The 22951-nt window shown below is 46.2% G+C and overlaps 1 protein-coding gene across 1 annotated transcript; it reads right to left on the bottom strand.

Moving 5' to 3' along the window:
• Positions 1–3418: 3418 nt before the first annotated feature.
• Positions 3419–21278, bottom strand: LOC309811332 (uncharacterized protein C4orf54). The gene is made up of 3 exons (XM_082633974.1): positions 20967–21278; positions 13029–18433; positions 3419–4618 (listed from the first exon to the last, which is right to left on the bottom strand). Exon 2 carries the CDS (start codon positions 18400–18402, stop codon positions 13066–13068), a length of 5337 nt encoding a protein of 1778 aa, XP_082490100.1. The 5' UTR covers positions 18403–18433; positions 20967–21278; the 3' UTR covers positions 3419–4618; positions 13029–13065.
• Between the last annotated feature and the right edge of the window lie 1673 nt (positions 21279–22951).

Genomic DNA, 22951 nt, shown 5'->3' with positions numbered 1-22951 from the left:
GTCCTTGTCTAAGTAGTTTTCTCCATATGCAATCCACTGACAAAGTAATTCTCAGAGCTTTTGGGCTGGATTCACCGTCCCAGTGGCCATGCTCACTGCATTCCATAATTGAATCACATCAGACCTCAAGTAGGAACTCTTCCACGAAGACTTCTATCCTGAGAGCAGTTTAAATGTTCATGTTCTTTCCATTTCCCACTGGCTTTTTTCATAGTCAGGGGTATAATTCAGCGTTATCCAATGTCTTTCTCCATTTACCACACAATTTACTCTCCTCTGTTTGGGACCTAACTTCCTCAGTCTTCACATTCTTTTCAACCATCACTGTCTTTACTGTACAATAAGATGACGTCAATGTAAATATAGAAACCTACATCTTCAAAGGGGGAGAAAAAGAAAGGACCACCTTCTAGAAAAAGATACAGGGATGACAAGTAATTTCAGGGAGCCCTGGATAGCACTTCTGCCATTAATACCAGCTTATAAAAAGCAAGTAGGAAACTTTAAAAAAGAAATCAAATTCGATGTATTTTGTGTGTGTGTGTGTGTTTTATTCTGCACCATTATGAATCAAATAGGAAAATAACTAATAATATGCTCTAGCTGCAACATAAAACAAGAATGTTAACAGCTTAACAATGTTACTGTGAACATTTAGTTCTCTTCTGAGACAAGGGGCATACAAATGAGTCCAATTTTCAGAATCCTCCCCTGGGCCTTGTAATGACACGTGACACAGATGGACACTCCCCCCCACCCCCAAGGACCAGAGTCTGCAATTCCAATTAGATTCAAGCTCAAGGTACAATTTAGCAAATGCTACATGCTTTATTAATGATTTTATGCACCTGTGAGGTCTACTTAGGCCCCAGAAGTTAGTTAAGAATATAGAAAGAGTCTCTTGAAAATATGTATCATATCTATATGTATACTTCCTTAGGAATTATGTAAAAGCCTAACATAATTTGTGAAGTTGATTTTCATAAGTAGTTTTGTAAAACAAACCTACACATAATTTTTCCCCTCAACAGTACTGATAAAATACAGGGCACCTTTTTCTTTCAAGTATTTGGGTAAAACAGCATACCCTGAGAATTTGGGGTGCAAACCTACACCTTGTAAACTGTAGAACGAAACTCCTCAAGCACCACATTGGAAAATGTATACCGTGATAGTTTTTAAACAGAGGCTATTACTGAATGTGTTTTCTCATGCACATATAATATATACTTATCATGAGATTATAGTCAATCTACTTAAGAATCAACACTGTCCTGCACTCCAAAGTATTATTTCAGGTAGCATGAGCATTCAGTTTGCAGCAAACACTGACTTCCATTTCTATGAAATATGAAAATAATTAAAATGCATTAAATCTCTTTAAGAGGCTAGAATGATGAAGTCAAATCTGAAAGTAAGAAATTTATATCTCTAGATATTTCCTAGTGATATAAGGATGGGTTTGAAATGTGTGTTAACATTTAAGATTTATCATACAGATGTCAAAGTGTAATTTGTTTTAGCTTATTTATTCAGTAATATCCAGAGAGCCATACACATACAGACATACGGAGACAGAGGCAGACATACAGAGAGCCTATATGTTAAGTTACTAACTGCATATCTGGGCTTCATTTCATCCTGAGGGCAATTTCAGTGAGTGCTTTTTAAGAAAAATACATTCTGGCGACTTAAATTTTCGTACGGGTCACAAATTTGTTCAGTTTTCCAAAAACAATTCAAATGGAGCATATCTCAACCTTACCATTTAACCAACAGGGAAAAACAGGAAATGGGTCAAGATTTCTATACACAATGCCCTGTGATTCATATGGAAAACGGAGTCACACATGTAACCCTGAGAGGAAACGGCAAAAGCCAGACTGAAATGCTAATTAGATTCAAGCTCCAGGCACTATATGGGAAATGCTACATGCTTTAGTAATGGTTTTGTGTACATGAGCCATAAAAGAGTAGTTCTGTAGCTAAAAGGACACTGGTAGGGTAATGGTTTTATGGGTCGGAAGACTTCATAGACTCCTGGTTTTTTTCTATTTAACTTTGGTTGAAAAAGGAAGGGCACAACTGTTTTATTCAAATCTCAATTCAACCTCAAGCAATAAATAAAACAATGAAAATGGGGATTTAGATTTACCTCATGTTTTTAAAAATGTTCCTCCCTATCACTCGAGGTAGTAAATGGCCCGGCAGGTTTGATTTGGTTTTTTATGGCTTGATGAAATGGAAAGCCATCAAATTAACAGTAGATGATATGGCGTTCATAGAATACTATTTTAAAGTCACATTTTAACCACTTGGACATTTACTACATCCACAGCAGCTTCTCAGAGGACACGGCCTCTCTGATAGAACCGACAAATGAAAATTTCTCCTTTCTTTCCAAGTTTCTGTCCTAGTTTACCTCAATGTGGGAATTTAAGGCTCAGATCTGCTGGTGATAAATAATGATAAATAGTGATAAATAGCTTATGGGCCTCCCAGACCCTTGGTAGGTAAGAACTCTACCACGTGTTCTAGGAAAGGAGATGTCTCTCATTTTGAAGACCTGGTAAGCCGTTGACTACTTGACACGAGCACTGGGTTTTCCTAAGTCACATGTCATTTTAAAACAGTCTTATCAATTCTGGTTCTACCTACCAAATCCTATCTGAGTTTCACAAGATGTGTTCAAATACTTGAGACTTCACGGTGCTGCTTTAAGTATTATAAGTTTAAGATCTTTGATTGAGTCTACTTTCTTGTTTCAATATTAGGTGACCTCTTGCCCAGCACATCTCTACTGAAAATGAGGAAGGGCTGATGCTGTAAGAGAAATTTCCCAGTGGTGAAAAATTAAGCAAGTTCTGGGGTGAATCTGTTGATGTACTTGGGTAAGAAGACCTCTATGACAAAGGAATAATGCTTTCCCAAATATGGCACAAGGGCATCTTTTCCAAACACAGAGACTGTTTCATATTTCATGTTCCATGTCTCAGAGAGGCTATTGCTTCATGTCATAGCTCATCAGCTCAATGATTGATTGAATTGTGACCAGAACTGACTATTCCTGCCTCAAACCCTTCCTTTTACCCAACAGAACTTCTTTTCAGAGTAAGATCCCTTTAAGGAAGTTCCTGAATGTGAAATTGAGTTTTTTTTTTTTTAAAGAGTCCAACGGAGATGGAAAGCATAAATACAAAGTAATGAGATTACGTAAATCATACAAAAATCAGTCTCTTAATTTTTCTACTCACACCTTCAGTTATGAGCAGTATAAAATTCTGTGGTTTCAAGAAGCTGTTTTAAGCAGAAACCAATATTGATGATCATTAAAATCAAAATAAAGCTTTAAAAAATGACCAGAATGCTTTATCTTTGAACAAATAAGTAAATAAGAGGAGATTCTTTTTTAAAAAAAAAAAAAAAGCCTGGGAGAACCTTCAAGTTATTGTTTTAAAAAGTAAAGAAATATTACAATGTAACACTTGTTGAATATATATTGACTCATTATTATGACGAGCTAAATATTTATCTGTTCAATCAACTTCAAAACTCACCATGAACACTCACTAAAATAACCTTCAGAATTGGGCTACAACTGAGGCAGTATTGAATGTCAATGAAAGATTCTGTGATTTGGATTCTCGACATCTCTTAAAACCATAAAGAGCAAGTGATATAAACCTAGGTCACTGCCGTGGGTATGGCTGGGGCTGGAGATAATCAGAGCCACCAAATCAGAGTTTACTTTCTACTCCACTGCCCCAAACAGGTCACTCTTCAGACTCCAAATAATCCGTGAGAGACAGGAGTGTGCAACTAAGGAGGGATCATTGAAGAAGAAAAAGAATCCTCTACACTCATAGCAGAGGTTGGATTCTGAGAGAAGTAGATATTTTATACCTTTCTGAAACTAAGAACTTAACTTTAAATGCAACCACTGGCTCTCTAGTCTTTCAAGCCATTCTATTTTAAGGCAACAAATAGTGTCATGGCATTGTACCAATGGGAAAGTTAAAACAAGGCACAAAAGTTAAAACCACTTTTTCACAATCACATTTGAAATCATGCTAAACCCAATAAAAGAACATGTAAAACATAACCAAGAGAATGACTAGGCATGATCCAAAATGCAGACCCATCATATTTAAATCCAAACAAGTGCTACAACTCTGCCAGCCAGCCCTGATACAGTCCAAGAATCTGCAGCGAGATTTGTGATCCAAATGACTGATTTTTTTGCTCATTTGGTTTACAACAGAACCAATCCTACTCTGTTGTATGTTTTGACTGAACTATGAGAACATGTACGAGATTGTTTGCCTAGTCACAAATGCAGGAGGGAAAGATGAAGGGAAAGCTTATATTCTGTATTAAAGTATAAAAAGAAATCGTTTTACACAGGAAAAATGCAACCATTCATCAGCTTCGTAAAACTAAAATAACACAAGCTGTCTTAACAGGGTTATTCAGAAAAATATAGGAACTTACACACTTGGTTTATAGAAGCAAAAACTAAGAATAGCATATGTAGAGGAAGGTTTCCAGATAAATTCTTAGTGCTGTTACAAGGCAGCCTTCTGATTCAAGAAGATTCGTCCATCTTTCTGTCTTGCTCCTATAAACAAACATAATCAAGGAAAAGATTGTTAGTAAATCTCTCTCTTAAAGAAGGAAGAAAAATGACAAAATACATTTTATTTAAATATTTGGCTAATTTCAGTGTGAATAATGATGAAGTTCACATTTTTTTTTTTACACAATTTTTTTTTTATTAGTTTCTGCTTTATAACAAAGTGAATCAGTCATACACATACATCTGTTCCCACATCCCTTCCCTCATGCATCTCCCTCCCTCCCACCCTCCCCATCCCACCCCTCCAGGCGGTCACAAAGCACCGAGCTGATCTCCCTGTGCCATGCGGCCGCTTCCCACCATCTATCTACCCCACGTTTGGTAGTGTATATATGTCCATGCCTCTCTTTCGCTTTGTCACAGCTTACCCTTCCCCCTCCCCATATCCTCAAGTCCATTCTCAAGTAGGTCTGTGTCTTTATTCCCGTTTTACCCCTAGGTTCTTCATGCCATTTTTTTTTTTTTTAATTCCGTATATGTGTGTTAGCATACGGTATTTGTCTTTCTCTTTCTGACTTACTTCACTCTGTATGACAGACTCTAGGTCTATCCACCTCATCACAAATAGCTCAGTTTCGTTTCTTTTTATGGCTGAGTAATATTCCATTGTATATATGTGCCACATCTTCTTTATCCATTCATCCGATGATGGACACTTAGGTTGTTTCCAGCTCCGGGCTATTGTGAATAGAGCTGCAATGAACATTTTGGTACATGTCTCTTTTTGAATTATGGTTTCCTCAGGGTATATGCCTAGTAGTGGGATTGCTGCAAAAAAACAAACAACCCAATCCAAAAATGGGCAGAAGACTTAAATAGGCATTTCTCCAAAGAAGATATACAGACTGCCAACAAACACATGAAAGAATGCTCAACATCATTAATCATCAGAGAAATGCAAGTCAAAACTACAATGAGATATCATCTCACACCAGTCAGAATGGCCATCATCAAGAAATCTAGAAACAATAAATGCTGGAGAGGGTGTGGAGAAAAGGGAACACTCTTGCACTGCTGGTGGGAATGTGAATTGGTACAGCCACTATGGAGAACAGTATGGAGGTTCCTTAAAAAACTAGAAATAGAACTACCATATGACCCAGCAATCCCACTACTAGGCATATACCCTGAGGAAGTTCACATTTTAAAATGTGTTTGGTGAGTGTGTTTCTGAACCTACTAGACACATCCTACTGACTTTAAGAAATTGCCTCAAATGGAACCCTCTCTTTGAAACTTGAATTAAATACAGTCAACCATTCAAAAATGATTTTAGAATTAAATATTTAGTTTTGTTGAAACCATCCATAACAGAGATAAAATAGTATAACAGATATGTTCCTAAAATATACAAAAATGATATTTAAACTAAATTGAAACATTTGAAATTTACCATGAGTTAGTAATCTAGTTAAATGAATAAACTCTATACTCTAAAGTGAATGGTCACTACCTAAATTATGTGGAACTTCATATTGCGCATTTTGTTTAAAATGAGATTATACTGGTTAGAGCCTATAACTTAGTTAAATCCATTCTAAGACAAGCATTGACATGTTCAAAAGCTTACTGAAAATTAGCCCTTTCTTTCTGTTAATCTCTTTCTCTCTATATATCTATTAGAACTTTGCCTAAAGAACATTTTTAAATTAACCTTTGGGAGTTGATATTTGAACGTAATATTATGAAGACAGAAATAGAGTGGCCTACAGGTAGTATTTGTTAGGGATTAGAAGACTCCATCATGTGAAAAGTGACTTCTAAGAAGTATCAAATAACAGCTATCTAATCAATTATATGCAGAGTAGTGTGGCAAAGGATATTTTAATCCTGCCATCTAGTAACTGACCTGTGTTAAGTATATACTTAAGGAAAGAGAAGTCTATAAGAATAATTATGGGTTTAGAGAATAGCTCATGTGTATATATTTCGAGTCTGTTGATTTTACTCTTTTGTGTTTTATATCAAGAAATGACTTTCAAGAGGAAAAGGACAGTTGTGGGTTTGGAAACTTCTCATTTGCTAAAAAAGTTTAAAAGTTTTTTTTACCTTAGGACACATGGAGTAGCAACAGGAAAATATATATATAATTACAAGGGGGAGGAGAAGAAAATAGAAGACTAAGAAGAAAAATTTTAATGTGGATCCAAGGATCTAGTGACAACTCAAGCTGAATCCCATAGTGAAGCAAGGTTTGCAAGGACTCTCTGAGCAGAAGGGGAACTGAGAGAGAGAGAGAGAGAGAGAAACAGTGAGAGAGAGAGAGAGAGGGAGAGAGAGAAAACAGTGCAGGATGGGGAGAGCAGACTGAGGAATGGAGGAGAAATCTGTTTCTACCAGCTGCTGGGATCATTTTTGGGGATCCATAGTCCAGATACGGCCTTTTCATTCTTTTGCAGGATACTGCTTCCACTTATATTAACTTTCGAGGAATTTCGTTTGAAACTTTGAAAGTAATAAAATGCTCCAATTCCTATTAAGGATGAAAGAATAAAAATTGCCGGTTCAACCTAGCAGAGGGTCATGAAGAGGTCAGTAAAGGGAGAGGAGTGATTGCACTGTGTCACCGGGCAGTTTGGCCTGGATGACTTCCCATGATTTAGGACCGGAACACATGACAGAGTTCAGCAGGGACGTTGGGTCAGATTTTCCCTTGCTCCACAGAGGTCTGTGCCAGCCTGAGAGGAAAATCACCACATGCAGCTGGCCAACTATGCCCAGAGTTGTGTAACATGCTGGAAAGCCGTGGGGCATACTAGAGGACCCCGACCACAGCCAACTGGCCTGACCCAGGGGATCAGGCAGCCCAAAGGGGACTGCAGAGCTGTGGGCATGACCTCTGGTTTGGGGAAATATCAAGCAATCCTGGGTACGGGTCCCTGGTGCTGTCCTGAGAGTCTACAGGAATAAGGGCTGACTTTCTGCCTTGGTGGAGGGCCCTGAGAGATGAGGGGCTTCTGAGGCATTGATGAGCTTCTAGTCTCCAAGGGAGATAGAACTCTTACTACATGCCATGGACTGTGTGCCACATCCTTTGCAGTGATTTTACGATTCAGTCTTCTCGACGCTCCTGAGAGGTATCCCCATTTTACAGTTGAGGAAACTGAGGTCCAGAGAGGGCAAGTCACTTATCCAGAGGAGGAAGATTTTGGGCCAGGGCTGCCTGACTTCATGGTGCAGATACCTGGGTTTTAGTCAAAGCCACACAGTTTCTCTTAGACTGAAAGGCATGAGCCCATCAGTATCCAGTGGGATCCCACGCTCAGGTGACAGACCACACTCGCCCGTCCCCACATACACACAAAATTATCCCCTCCTCCGCACACACACTGGGAGCCACAGCCCCTAGAAGTGCTGGAACTGTTTCTCTTGGGACATAGGATAGCTAAATTTTAATCAAAAGAAAAACACATATGGAGGCTTAGTATACGCTAGACATGGCCAGATTCAGGGTCAATTTCTTACCTTATTTCCTCCCTTTTTTTCCCAAATAAGGGAAGAAGGACAATTCAGAACAAGGCACTGAGACGGGGAGGGCAGAGAGGGAGAAAGTGGGCAAACTAGGGGTCACCAATAAGAGCATGGGCCCCCAAGCTTGAAGAGCCTGGATTTCAGCTGATCTCTTAATCTGGGACAAGCTATTTTTTCATTTGTCAAATAGGGATAAGAATAGTACCCACTCGTTTAAAGAATCAAGTAGCACCATGTTAAATCTTAGTATATAATAAATGATTAATACACATTACTTTTCATTTTTTATTAATTTTGTAGAGAGTTGAGAAGAAAATATAAGGCAATAAAATTGTAGAGAAAGGCACAAAATAATAAGAATGGGGAAAGCTACAGTCCAACAACAGACTCCAAACAGAAAAGGGAGGAGAAGGGAAAAAGCAAGGTGAGGCTTTAAACTAAATCAACTTCAAGTGAATGGGAAAGGAGAAACCACAATAAGGTATTAAAAAAAAATAGCAAAGAACAGAAAGTAAATTCTCAAATAAAAGGCAAGGGAAGAAAAGAGGGGAAGTAAACTGTGGGCCCGACCCCAAGATGGAGGACCAGAAAGAAGAGTGGCCCTGGGGAGAAAAGAGAAGGGTCCTGGGAAGCAGTAAGAAAGAAGCAAATGGAAACTAGACTCTGGTCTGGGATGATTTAGGTTTTGAGTCCCAACTCTGCCCCAGAGGGACACTGTGACTTAAGAAGGGTCACTAAGCCTCTCTGAGCCTCAATTTCCTCCTGCAATTTTAACATAAGGGGATGGCGTTCAAGGATCTAAGTACCCTGTGGGCCCCTTTAGAAGACTCTCCGAAAAGAGCTCCCTCTGAAGCCCCCTTTCTCTTTCCACTTCAGTTGCTGATGTTTGGGGCTCTGCTCAGGGGGTAGAAATAACTCTGAGGGGGTGAGAAGAAAAGAAAGACCAATGATGTAGGAACAACATAAAGCACACTCAAAAATGAAGAAACAAATGGGTAAAGTTTTACAGAAAAAAGAATAGACATTCAAAGGAAACAAAATAACTGTGATACCCACTGGGTAGCAGGCATGGTGCCAATTAAAGTTTTCTGTTGTTATTATTACACATTTATCTTTACGCCCTTGTAAACGGTATTTAGCATCAAGTCTCAGATTTTAAAACAAAAATATGGTATCTAAGTGGCTGGGCAGGAGAAAGCATGAAAGTGAATATGTTAGGGAAGGAAAAATATAGTTACATGCCTCAAATGACAGAAAACAAAAATAATCGCATCAGAAAAGGCATCAAAGGTCCTGTGGAGAAGGAACTTTCAAAACTAAAATGAACAAACAACAAAGGCCTAAAAAACAGAAAAGACCTAACAAAAACGGAGAGAGTTGTGAAGTTTTGAACTGTCGTGCTCAGCATACTGGTGTGTTACCAATGGGTTCCTGTTGTGACTCTCCGGCCACTGGGCCACTGGCTGGGAACAGCCTGGTCCATTTATCACAATGTGTGATGTCATTACTAAATACAAATAAAATACGTAATATTACTACTTATCTTCTGAGACGGGTTGTGATCTGGCAAAGTTTGAGGAACACTGCAATTTTCACCACAGGAGGAAGAGAAGCAGGAAAGACCCTACCTATGAAAGCAAAACTAGAGGAAAATTCATAACAGAATCATCCAAGGGTAGCAGCAGCTGGCTATGCTCAAATCTATACAGGGGAGAAAGAAAGGCTCCCTGTTACAACGTGCAGCTAAAAATAGATGATGAAATACTTATTATTTGAGCTGGAAGGAATCTTAAAGGTTAAGACAGGACTTGAACACTGGTTTTGCAGTTCTGCATGTACGGTCTGTGTTCTCCAGCTGGCTCCTGGACTGTGGGATGGTACCAGGTCACGTGTGGCTTTATAGCCTCACTGCGGAGTACACCGTGCCTGGCGGAGTGTAAACACGTAATTCACGTTTGTTGAATGAATGATGGAATTAGTGCTTTTCGTTCAAACATTCATTTCACAAACGCCTGGAGAGGCAGAGTGGATCCAAGGTGTCCTGGCTGCCAGTTCGGGGCTCACTGCACTTCTCTGCCATCTTTTTTGCGTTTCATGCCTCCTACCAGCAAACAAACAGTGCATGGTGTAGTCCAGGAGCTGGGAGCCAGGCCCATCCTGGCTCTCTCACGCTCTGGGGACCTCAGCAAAACCGTTTCTTTCTAAGCCCCAGTTTTCTTCTCTGTGAAATGCTGTGGTTGGATCAAACCATTTATGTGACTTCTAGTTGAAAGGGGCACATAAAACCCTACCCTACGGCAAGGAAAAACTCTGGAGTAAGTCTGGTTTTCAAAGGAAATCTTAAACTGAAAACAGCTTCCAAGCCTTCTCACACTGACCATCCGTATGAACACCAACTGATGGATGGGGGTGTACTATGTAATTTTTTTTTTTTTTTTTTGCGGTACGCGGGCCTCTCACTGTTGCGGCCTCTCCCGTTGCGGAGCACAGGCTCCAGACGCGCAGGCTCAGCGGCCACGGCTCACGGGCCCAGCCGCTCCGCGGCATGTGGGATCTTCCCGGACCGGGGCACGAACCCGTATCCCCTGCATCGGCAGGCGGACTCCCAACCACTGCACCACCAGGGAAGCCCTGTATTTTTGATATATCTGAACCATGTTTAAATTTTTTTCACACAAGGAAAAGAACTATACACTTCTTTTTTATGTATCTGACTTTTCTTTGGAAAGTGGCATAGAACTTTCAGGATGGTGAGTTTTGAAGGATTTTTATAAGGATTTCAGTCATTATCTGAATTTGGGTAATTAGATTTTTGCCGGTACACAAAAAGCTAATAATAGCTCCTGACTAGTCTTTCGCTTTTTATCTTTAGGGCTGTGGACTAAAATAAAGGTTAAAGAAGGGAAAGCTTTCAAAGAAATCACTGTTCAAATCTCCAGTACAGAAAACTCTGATTTGTATTTGTGTCTGATGGAAACAACTCCAGGCCTAATCTCTCCAGACTCAGCAGACAGGAGAAAGGCCAAAGGCAGCTGCTACAGGGACATGATTCGAGCGTGTGCCCGGTCCCTCCCTCCTCTGGGCCCTGTCCTCCCTTCCCCTTGCTCTGCACCTGCACAGCTCACACAAAGGCCTCGCAGGATTAGCTGCTCCCAGAGAGCCATAGGTAAACATCCCACCTGTCCAGAAGATGAAAATGCTTTTATCTAGAGGCTGCTCTTTTCCTTCTACAAAATGAATTCTCTAAATCTGTGCCTCTTCCACATGCGTATTTCTTTATTTTCTACACTGAACAATAGATACATTATTTATCTTTAATCTTCCCTCCCCTCTGTATTTGTGGTCATTACATAGGGCCCGCTGCAAATTCTTGGAAAGGAAATCATCTGTTTCTAGACTGCAAGTAAAATGAGGCTTGTGCTTTCACCTGAATTCTTACAGAAAGACCCAAGGATTTTTGAACAGTGGCCTAATGTTGTCTTGCAGTCCAAGGAGTGTACTGCATAGTAACAATCCCTTAATTTGGAAAGGTTTTATATTTTGCAATACACTGTTGTATCACCTGACATTCAGATACGTTTTGAGTAGAAATTATTGACACATGAGTGTCATGTGTGCTAGAGAGTTTGCATGTCTAAGAACATACAGCCAGTGAGAAGACACTGGGACGCTGATCTAATGATCCTACTTCCTAATTTAAGGCTCTTTCCTTGAAGAAAGAAACAATGTTCCTGTTTCGTTTGAGTACAGAAGAGAGAGGAATGGCTTATTTCTTTCATATAAGCATAGAAAGGGTTCCTCTACTTTCTTGGTTCAGTATGATCTTACCAAGGAGTGAAACTCCTTGGAAGCATTTATGATGTCAACCCTTCCTCATGTGAAGAGGACAGGAGAATGAGAGGGCAAATTTCTCCCCACAGTGCTGGCAGCTTCGTGCTGTATCTGAAGGTTGCCCCTGTCTTACGTTTTTGACCTGAAGTGTCCTGGTTCAGAAAACCCGAGCTCACCTTTCCTATCAAGTTCCACGGACTGTAGTTACAGCCAGGATTCCTGCCTGTGAATCTGAATTAACTTGGGTGTCAGGATCTACATCTACTTCATCTGATTTCCTTTAGAGGGGGAGTTGATTCTTTTCTGAAGGGAGAGAATGCAGATAGGAAAATGAGTGCCTTGTAGGCGTCAGCAGCAGAGCATAGTGGATTCAGTCTGAACGAACTGGATCAAACACAGCAGCTCCATTTCAGGAGTCACTGCAGGCTCCGAATCTCCTCCTCTCCTGGAGGTCAAGCCAAGTGTGTGTGTGTGTGTGTGTGTGTATGTAAAATACCTTAAAGACTGGACTCACCTAAGAAAAAGTATTCTGATTGTCTGAAAACAGGAAAACAAGAGCTTAAAAATACAGCCTTTTTGTATACGAAACTCCAAGAGGAAGATGTGGTGGAGGGAGAGAAGCCTTTCTCTAGATTTTAGAAAACCTCCTAACAAGAAAATGTCAGTCGCTGACTTTCTTTACTCTGAGCAGTAACCAGAGTAACGGTGTCCCCGAGGATTTTCGTGCCTGTCACTGGGGCTGCTAAGAATAGAGTGAAGCTCACTCGCTCCACAAAATCCAGACCGGGTTTTTATTTCTTCCCCCTGCCGATCTTCACCCAAGGCTAACCTGATAGATCCAGGGTTCACTTCCCTCCCACTCACTGTGGGAAAAACACTCAGGCAATTGGAAAAGGTCAAAGGGGAAAGGCCAGCTGTGGGACTGAGGAGTGGGGAGAGAAGGAAGCTTGGCAAGAAGATTAGCTCTGTTCTTCCGAAATGCCCATGTCTAGAGACAGCCTCCACTGCTCTAAGTCCGCCCCTTCACACACAGAGAAATAGGACTGCTGTTAAGCCCTTAAACCTGATTATCGAAGTGATGTCCACTCACCAGCAGCTGCGCCCTTCTGCTTTCTGGTGACCGCTCATCATCTGTGTTCCACCACGAAGCTCATGGTGGTGCCGTCAAAGGAGGGGGGTGCGATGATCCGCGGCCCCAGGGGCTGCGAAGTGATGCTGATGACAGGCTTGCCATGCAGCTGGGCAAAGCCCTTGGCCCCCACGAGCTGGGATGTGGCCGCTGGGGCAGAGGAGGAGGAGGAGGTGGGAGACTGACCGGAGGCCATGAAGTAAGGGGCCTCGGTGAAAGATGCAGCTGCCTCTTTGCTGGGGGGCTCTGCTGCCACGGGGGAGAGCTCGGCGCCTCTTGGAGTGTGAGCAATTGGCGTGGGCTGCAGGGCGTTGGCGGGCAGCACCGTGGGCAGAAACCCGGGGTAGATCATGTAGGCGGGGCCGTAGGCCCCGGGACTCAGGGCCAAGGGAGGCCCGGGGAGGGACATGGAAGCCACAGCCTGCTGCTGGGAGGTCATGGGCACGTCCACATACTGCCCGGTCTCGGGGTCAAACAGTCTCCGGGTCATGGGCTGTACTGGTGTGTCCACCAGATAGTACTGGCCGGTTGTCACATCCAGGAGCATCTTGCGCTGGGTCTGCGGAGGCTGCGGCTGCTGGAAGGGGTCTGTGGGGACCGGAGCTGGGCCCACAGGTGCCGGGGCAGGCATGCCTGGCGGGGAGAAGCAGAGGACCTGGGGCTGGGCCCCCTGGAGGGTGAACGGCAGCAGCTGCTGGTGGTAGATCGCGGTGGGGGGATGCTCGGGGCTCTGTGGCCCTGCGGGGGCAGCTACCGTCCCCCGGGGGTCGTCAGGCTTGGTGCGCCAAGCTGGCCGGCTGGTTCCACTGACCTGAGAGCCTTTGGGGCTACTGGGGACCTGACTGCGGGCACTCAGCGGGGGCAAGCTGCAGAGAGTGGTGGCTGAGGAGGCTGGGGGCCCCTCCCCCTCCCTCCCCGCCCCCGGCCTGCCTGCAAGCTCCCCAGCTGCAGAGCTCCCTTTAAGGGGGATGGTCAGGTAATTCTCACAGTCGCTATGGCTCTTTTCCAGATGGCCGCCATTTTTCCTGTTGGTCACCTCTTCGAGAGATGCCCGAGTGGCCGGAGAGATCTTGAGAGACCGGAGTCCCTGCGATTTGATGCCCTTTGCCCCCGAAGGGCTCTCTGGAGCGGGGCCTTGTGGGAACTTGCCAGCGACACCCCCAGTTTTCTGGGTGCTGCTGGCGCTCACTGTGACCACGTTCCGGTGGCTGGGGAGCGGGGGCAGGGGCTGGGTTCTGTCCACATCCTTGTGCACCGGGGGGATATAGAGGGACCGGGGCCTCTCCCTGGCCAGGTTCTCAAAGGCGGCCGCGCGGGCGGACACACTCTCGGCGCTCGGGTTGGAGTTTCTCCGCTGCAGACGCTCTATGGGGCCCCCTCGCAGGACCACCCCTGCGCCTTTGTGCCCGGCGCCCCGCTCTTCCGCCCCACCCAGCCGTTTGGCCAACTTGTCGGGGTCCCGCTCAGCACCCCCGGCGCCTTCTTTCTCCTCACGGGCGATGAGCGACAGGACGTGGCTGTCGGTCATCAGGGGCAAGGGGTCGCTTTTCCGCTTCCACTCGTTCCTGTTGAAGCTGTACAGCTCTTCCATGGACCTCACGGCCGCCGTCAGCTTCTCCAGAGCATTGTGGGATGTCTTGGGGCCTTTTCCTTCCTCCTTGACCTCCTCCTCCTTGACCTTCTCTGGGGTCTTCTGAGCCTTGGAGACGATCTTGAGCACGGGCAGGTACGAGCCCTGCTCAGGCTTATTGGGGGCGATGGTGGCCACGGGCAGCCTGCCAGATGCCCTGTGAACCAAGACTGTCCCTTCTGGAGAGGAGGAGTTCAAGGCCCTGCTGCTTCCGTCCTTGCCCACGTTCTCCCTGGGCTCTCCGTCTGTGCTGTCTTCCCTCTGGTTCACCACGGCCTGGCACGTAATCACCATGGGGGACAGGGATCCCGATCCACCAGCTGCAGGAGCCAGCTGCCTGGGTTTGGGCCCGGTCAGCCCCTGCTCTGGGGTAACGCTGCCCTTGTCACTGCTCTCTCCTGACGCTTTGAGTAGTTTCCGGACATCTCTCACCTGGTGGAGGGGGCCTTGGGCCTTGGACTTGTCCCTGACATCTCTCACCTGGAACTGGGGCACTTTTTCCAGGCTGTCCCCCCGGAAGAGTTTCTGCTGTGCCCTGCTGTTGTCCTCAGTGGTCCTGAGGAGGTTCGAGGCGCTGCCACTGGCCAGTTTGGGTGTGAGCAACTTGGCAATGTTGAAGTCAGAGCTTGGCTGTTGCACGCTCCCCAGCCGGATCTTGATTTCGGGAGCCTTGGGCCTGATGGCTGCTGTGGAGGTGGCCTGGGCAGCAGGGTGCTTGGTGGCCTGCTTCCCCGGCTGCTTGTCCTTGGGTGTCTGCTGGATGTTGGGGACAAAGAGGCGAGACATGATGGTGGACTTACTGGCAGAGATCTCCCCGAGATCAGCCCTCCAGTCGCCCCCTTTGGGGAGTTTCAGCTTCCCAATGGGGGCCTTTTCTTCCCGCTTCTCAGCCTCTTTCTCCTTCCATGACCGGAAGGCACTGTTCTGACTGCGGAGGAAGATGCTCTTGACAGTGTCGGACGCACTCTTTTTAATTTCACACACCTCTACTGGGTGTCCATCAGCGAGATTATGGCCGGAGCCTGCATGGCTCTCCCGAGGGGCACTGGCTTTGAACACTGGGGATTTAGACCCAGCTACGGACCCCTCCCCACCTGCATCCGACACGCTGACCACCGTGTACTCAGAGCCGGCCTCCGAGTGGCGAGAACTCTGCCTCTGCAGGTCCCTCTCCCGCTGCTTCTCAGCCCCGGGGGGAGGGCCCTCCGTCTCCTTGGAGGTGCTGGAGAGGTTAGGGTGGGATGTGTCACTGACTTCTCCCCTCTCCATTTTGAACTCGTGTTCCCGCTGCATCTTCTTGGAGATGACGTTTTTGAGCAGACTGGAGGCAAACTTGGACTTCTTCTGGGGGCCGTCCGCTCGGGAGGCAAGCCTGCTGCCCTCGGAGGTCTCTGAGCCTTCATCCGTGTACACAGACCCGGGGCCCTTGCTGGGGCCCTTGGGGGCCCTGCAGGGCCCCGCGGCGGAGCTGGCTTTGCTCTCACTACGTACATTCAGAGGCTCGAGAAGGGTGACCACGCGGGAGCCCGACGGGCCCTGCTTCTGGAAGCACAGAGGTGTCTCCACGTGTTTGATCTCCCCCTCGACTTTGCTGACGACGAACTCCAAGGCCTTGGTCTGGGACTTCTTGGACTGGATGTAGAGCTGGTCTGCGGTCGTCCTGGCCCCGTAGCCCTTCCTCAGACCCGCAGCCATAGAGGCGGCGCTGCTCCTGAGGAGACCCTGTTCCACCCTGGCTCCGACGCCTGCGCATTTCAAGTCCAGGAAGGCCGACCAGCGCCCAAAGCCCACTTCGGAGAGCGAGGAGGACTCCCGGGAACTGATGTTCAGAGCCTCAAAGTAGGGGTAAGCGAGGCTCCGGAAGGCCCGGGAGGTCAGGTTACGCACCTCTTTGTCGGCGTCGTCCAGTTCGCTCACGGCACTGGAGGCCCCGCTGGAGGAGTCCACCAGCTCCTTCGCCCGGACGGCCCCGCACCGCGTCTGCAGGCGAGCAGGGACGGCGATGAATTTCTTTGCATGGTCCTGAGCCACGGCTGCAGCCGGGTCCTGCTTCAGTGAACTGGAATTGTGTTCAGCAGCTGTAGAGACGCGGAGGCTCATGTCGCCTTCATGCTTGGCAGCGTAAATAATGTTTTGCTTTGCACACACGTTGCTAGGCTCATTTATAGCCCGGGAAGTCGGTTTGATTGATAGGAGGATCTGGCCTGCTTCACTCCCGCAGCTGCTTGCGGCGGCTGAGGCTGCCTCCAGCGGCTGCGGCAAGGGCTCACACGGGGTGGCAGTGCCAGGCCCCGTGGCTGGGGGAGTGGGGTCGCCGCTGCCCACTTCCGTGCTGCTGGTGTCGCCACCGCTGCTGCCCGCGCTGGGGCGGGCGGGGTCACTGCCGGTGGGGCTGGGTGTCCGGGTGGCGCTGGTGCTGGGAGCGGTGCTGAGGTAGCAGCTGTTGTCATCGTCGTCTTCGCTCGGCGTGGTGACGTCCTCTGGGGTCTCGTCGCTGCCACCAAAGGAAGCATAGTCCACGAATGAGTAGATCACGTTGTTGTCCTCGAAATCCCAGCGGGAGGCCAGGCCCACGTCGAAATCCGTGTCCTGCTCGACCTCGCTCAGCTGGATCTCGTGGGTGGTGATGTAGTGAGCCTCCTGATTCTGGGGGGGGTCCCTGGGGCCCTGAGACTTGGCAATCATGTCTCTGCACTCGGTGCCATCTCCTCCTCCTGGTCTCTCCCCTTCGTCTCCTCCCTTGGGCTGGCGGCTCACTGCGTCCTCACCACTGTCGCTCTCAAAGTCTAAAGATGTGGAAGAGGTGGCCAGAGCCCCTGTGGATGTGGTGGTATCACCCGTCTTGGAAAGGCCCCCTTCTTCTGCTTTGTCCACCAGGGAGGAGGAGGAGGAGGAAGACGAGAGGTTGCTGCCCTCATCAGCGCCGGAGAGCTGGGATACGGAGTCTTCCAAGGAGGCAGGGTCCTTCTGGGGGGCTGGAGCCTCGCACTCTTGGCTGCCGGGTTCGTCTTGGGCTTTCTCCTCGGGGCTTCTAGAGCCCCTCTGATCCCCCGGGCGCTGCTCCAGAGTAAGTCTCATGGTCCGGGGACTGTCCCTCTGGACTCCAGCTGAAGTGCGCATCTCCACATATTTCCCTTCTCCCTGCGTGGAGGCCGATGGCTTGAGAAGTGGCCGCAGCTGCTGCTTGAGCTCCTGGCGATCTTGAGCTCCGCTCACCCCCTCCCTGACCTCCTTCGGTCTGGCCTGCAGATTCAGCTCAGGAGGGGCGCCTTCCATTCTGAGCCCTCGCCTAGGTTTCAGCAACAGGAGAAGACAGTGGGGAGCACCGGGGCGGTCCCGGGCCCCTCCCTGGCCCTGGAGGGGCTGCAGAGTAGCCCGAAGCAGGGTCCCACGTGCCTGGATTGGCCCCAAGGCTGTAGTCACCACGGCCGCGGCTGCCACCACCTCCCGGTTCTTCAGCCCCTGTGGCGGGGCCCGGGCGAGGCGGAGGGAGGAAGGAAGGCTCCTGGATGGGGTGGCAGAGGTGGTCTGTGGCCAGGGGGCTGCGGCTCCGGCCGAGACCGTGGCCAGCTTCCCGTAGCTGAGCTGTTCTGTCCAGTTGTTTGCCTGGCACCATCGGCAGCTAGGAGTCTGAATGCCATCGGCCACGGAGGGAGCAGCATCTGTAGGCCGACCTCGGGACTCCCAGAAATGAAAGGGAAGCATGTGCTGTTTCTTGTGAAGCCTTGTTCCTTTCCTGGATGGGGTAAGAGTGGGTCACGTCATTCCAGAAATATTTTTAGTGTCTATTCCCTAGTCATACGGAAACCACACTTGAGGGTAGAGAGAAGAGGCTCTAAGATGAAGAGAGCGTGTTGGGGGTGGAGGAGGCATGTGGGTTCTAATTGAAATCAACCAAATGTCCCATGTAATCTGTTACAGGGATGTCTAGCCGGTAGGAAACTGTTCTTTACTGACTGTCATCTTTCACTCCCAAGTCTGACTAGATGGTTTTTTTCCCCCTTGTTCTTAAATAAAACCCAAATTCAGCATTGCATTTCAAATCAATTAAGGACAGCTCTGAAAGACTTCAAAATCTCCCTTGAACATATGGTAGCTTTACGTTTGTCTCAACATCTATGCATTTCCTTTCTCTTTCATCTCAAATCAATCAAGTTCTGGTAATAAAACGTTTCACAGGAATAAAACACTCTGTCCTTCCTTCCCCAAAGTCCTACTTGATGAAACAGAATCTGTTTGTTTAAAAATAGGAAGAAACCCTTCTAGCATCTTTACTGTGCACTCGAAGGGTACAGGGGCCATTTTTAAAGACTTAGAACTGAACACTTCAAATAAACTTTTAATTATAGTCACTAAAAAGGAGCACACTGGTTAAAAGGGACACGACTTCCAATCCCTACCACCTCAAACGAGTTCCTTAAACTTCTAAAACCGTGGCAAGACAATAAACCTCCACTTAAATATAGCCCGGGCTGCAGCCTAACGGGTCAGTTACACTGGCTGAATTCCAGACCTGCAGGGCACCAAGTCAAAAAGGCACAGAAGAACAACGAATACACTTACCCTTCATGAGTACAGTGCGGCTTGGAGGGAGTTTCAGAGAGGAAATGTGACCCACTGGCATGCCCCGTGGCAACGAAGCCCAAATCCCAGTTCACTGGCTCTGAGGTGCTTCCATTTCAAACAGTTCAGTAGTTGTGTAAGTGAATTTGCCAGGCAACCCAAATGGGGGTTCTGTACTGGCCATCCTCAGAGAAGATCCCTTGGGTGCTACCCGTGGAGAACCACGACTCTTGGTTTGGTGAGATCTGGCCCTCATCGTCTGCCAGGCCCAATTCCACCACTATACATAGTCTATGTGTCACTTATGCCGATTGAATAAAGCACTATTTTAGACATTCACATTTGTGGGGACCAAAAATAACACCATCAACCATCCCCTTCCAACATGAAGGCAACCCTCACACAGAAAAATGTTCCTTCCTTGGCATGGACGTGGGAGGAGGCATGGAGCGGGGGCCCCTAGCAACTGAAGCATCACCTTCTCATCCTTGGGATGTGGACGGCACAGCCCTGCCATTCCCCCCAGGACAACTCCCTTCTGCCCACATCACTGCCATTAAAAACATGACATAGGGAAGGCTGGCAAGATCAAGTATCACAATGTGGATATAAAGCCAGAGCGCTAGATGAAGAGAGTAAAAGAGAAAAGGAAACAGAAAGAAACAGAGAGGGGGAGAGAGGAAGGGAACGAAAGAACAAGAAGGAGAGAGAGAGAGAGGATTTGCTAAATTTGCAATCAACTGTTTTGATGATGGAGAACTGTGTGTAATGGCACAAAATTCTGGATTCTTAATGATAATAAAAATTTTAAATCATAATAATTACAATATGAGTTACAAAGTATTTACTATGAGTGAGAAGCCTTCTGAAGCACTTTTAAATGTGTCTGTATTCATTTATTTAATTCTCATTACAATTTGGCGAGTTAGGTACAATTATTGTAGTGATTTTACAGATGGGAAAGCTGAAACACAGAGTTGTTAAGAAATTGTGGAGCAGAATTCAAACCCGGGCTGTCTAGTTCCAGAGTTTGACCCTCAACCGTGATGCTGCAGAGCCTTGCTGACTTCTACGCTCAAATACTCTCTAGGGCACCCAGATGCTCAATTAGACGGGAGCAATGCATCCAAGGCAATTGCACCTGCATGACCACAAATCAACCACATAACCGTTTCTCGTTTTGTTGTGTTTTGTTTTGTTTTGTTTTGTTTATATCATCAACCTGTGTACACATTATGTATTCAGGGATTAAGGAACATGAGCGTATACATAAAATGAAATAAAATATAATCGGCTCCTGCAGGCAAGTAGAATGTTCTCAATGCCCCATTTTAATTTTGATTTGAAGCCTTGGACGAGAAACCCTGAACACTTTCTCAAGCGCTGTGGGCCATGCACACTCCACAGCTGAATAGAAGATGGAGTTTCTGCCCATCAAGGCAATTATAGTCTAAGAAGAAATTTTTCCAGCACTTTCCATATGGCCCTGTCTGTCATGACAACTCAGCAGATTTTAGCAGTTTTGCCTTGCAGTTGGCAAAGTACAAAATTGGAAGGTCAGATGCCCTGGATGTAGGTTAAAGCATAATTGTTTAATGCCCTGAGTTCTGGAAACTTACTTCCAGAGTTTTGCTTCCTCCAGAGAGTGCACCCCTAGCCAAAGCCCCCCAGCAAAGAGAGAGGGTTATCCTAAAAGAGGTACTTACCTCCAAAATATCCGTGTGGCTCCTTTTCTCTTTTTTGTCTAAGTGAATGCCAGTGTAGGAAAAAATCTGTAGAAAAACCTTTTTTAGATAAGGTCAATTTCCAAAAAGTGGGGTTTAATTCAAACCACAAATTCTATTTAAAAATCAAAAAAGCAGAGAATTTGGAGTAAGACAGATTCTATTAAAGATTTTAAAAAAAGAAACTCATACATGGAAAAACAAAGACCAGTTGTAGGGTAAAGTAAAACAATTAAGAACACCAAACTTCTGCCCTCTGGCATTTTCAGAGCTCTGGATCAGTATATGTTACTATGCAATACTCTCAATTCTTTTGAAAAATATTTTTGTCATTCATTAGCCATAGAGCCTTTTATTTCCTAACATGACTACAGTCATCTATTTTTTTTTGCAGATGAACTCAGTGGTTGCCTACCTGATCTCAGCTCTTGAGCAATTAACAGTGACTAATGCCACCAGCATTACCCCATGTTAAGCAAGCATACTTGCTAGACCAGGCAAGGTATACTCGGCAGACAGCTTTATATGGGAATTCCAAGAGCAACAAAAAGGAAATGACTCGTGTCATTATTTTTATCTCTGCAGAGTTTCTTAGCATTCCCTGAAAGTCTTGTGAAATGTATCATAGTAGGGAAAACTTTAACATGATTAAAGAAATGAAGAATGAAGGCCAGGTTATCCACCAACTGGTAAAAGGGTAGGGTTATGTTTCAGGTCTCTGACGTGGCATAGTATGATAGATAAACATCTCATTTGAAAGGAAGAACAGTTTATCAGAGGTAGACTGGAAGAGCAGAAATGAAGAGGTAGGTTTAAACTGTGGCTTAAACTAGGAGTTGGACAAAAGATTTTCCAAACAGAAACATTCTCAGGATTCTCTGGGGTGCAACAGGAGAGAGAAAGGGAGAGAGAGAGAGAGAGAGAGAGAGAGAGAGAGACTGATTACTTTAAATTTTGTGTAAGGCTTTCCATAAACACCTGCACGCCTATCCACGCACACTGATGTGAAGGAGGCTTTTCTTCAGGCCACTGCTTAATGCCCAGAGTGTAGCCAGCTGTTTCTCTTCCTGGCCCAGGTTGACACCTGTAAGAATTACATCTGAAGGAACGGCACCATTTTCGTTTGTTTGTTTGCTTGGTTTTTTGGCTGGTTGTGCCAGAGTGTCTATTACTTAGTTACTGATATAAATGTTTTACACACTTTAACTCTTTAAATCTTCTCAAAAACACCATGCAAGGGCAATTATTATTCCCATTTTATGGATAAAAAATTGAGGGAAGACATGTAACCTGGATGACTTTTCACAGCTAGTAAGTGCTGGGACCCTCACTACCTGGCTCGGAGTGATTCAAGCCCACACTCAGTTGATGGTTGAGCTTTCAGTCCATGAGGTGGAGGTCACAGACTCTTTCCCAGTGCTGGCCAGTTAGCTGTTCCGCAGCCTCCACCAGCTGCCTGCACATGGGAGAGCTGGTCGCCATGGAGACCAAGGAAACGGAGTGGCAGGATTAGTGTAAAACTATCCCTGTGAACAGAAAACAGCATGTCCCGTGAGGATGAATAAGTAGCACTATCTTCTTGTGCAAAGAAGAGCACGTTATCATAGAAGCGTGCCATGCACATTGGAGATGCAACCTCTTAGCTATGCCCTGAAAACTTGGAAGGGCAAGAAGGAACAGTTCACCACCAGAAATAAAATGTTCGCAGACACAGGGCACGCAGAGGGCAGAGGAGGTGCGAGAAGTCCTTTACTTTTCCCCTTGAGTCAGGATGTGTATTGGGTGCTGCTCCTCTCTGGTCCTTCCCAGCCCACCACCTGTCTCAGTGGTCTCCTGCACATTTGCCCTCCCTTTCCCCAGACCCATGCCCCTTTTTCTTCCTCTTGGCCCCTGACAATACTTTCCATCTCGTTCTCTCTTGAGGGAGTAGTGGAGTTTCGGGTGTTTCAGATTTTACTGGATAAAGA

This window comes from Mesoplodon mirus (assembly GCF_964341445.2).
Source record: "Mesoplodon mirus genome assembly, chromosome: 2".
Lineage (NCBI taxonomy): Eukaryota > Metazoa > Chordata > Mammalia > Artiodactyla > Ziphiidae > Mesoplodon > Mesoplodon mirus.
Note: the sequence above shows the minus strand (reverse complement) of the source record. Positions and strands in the feature narration are given on the sequence as shown.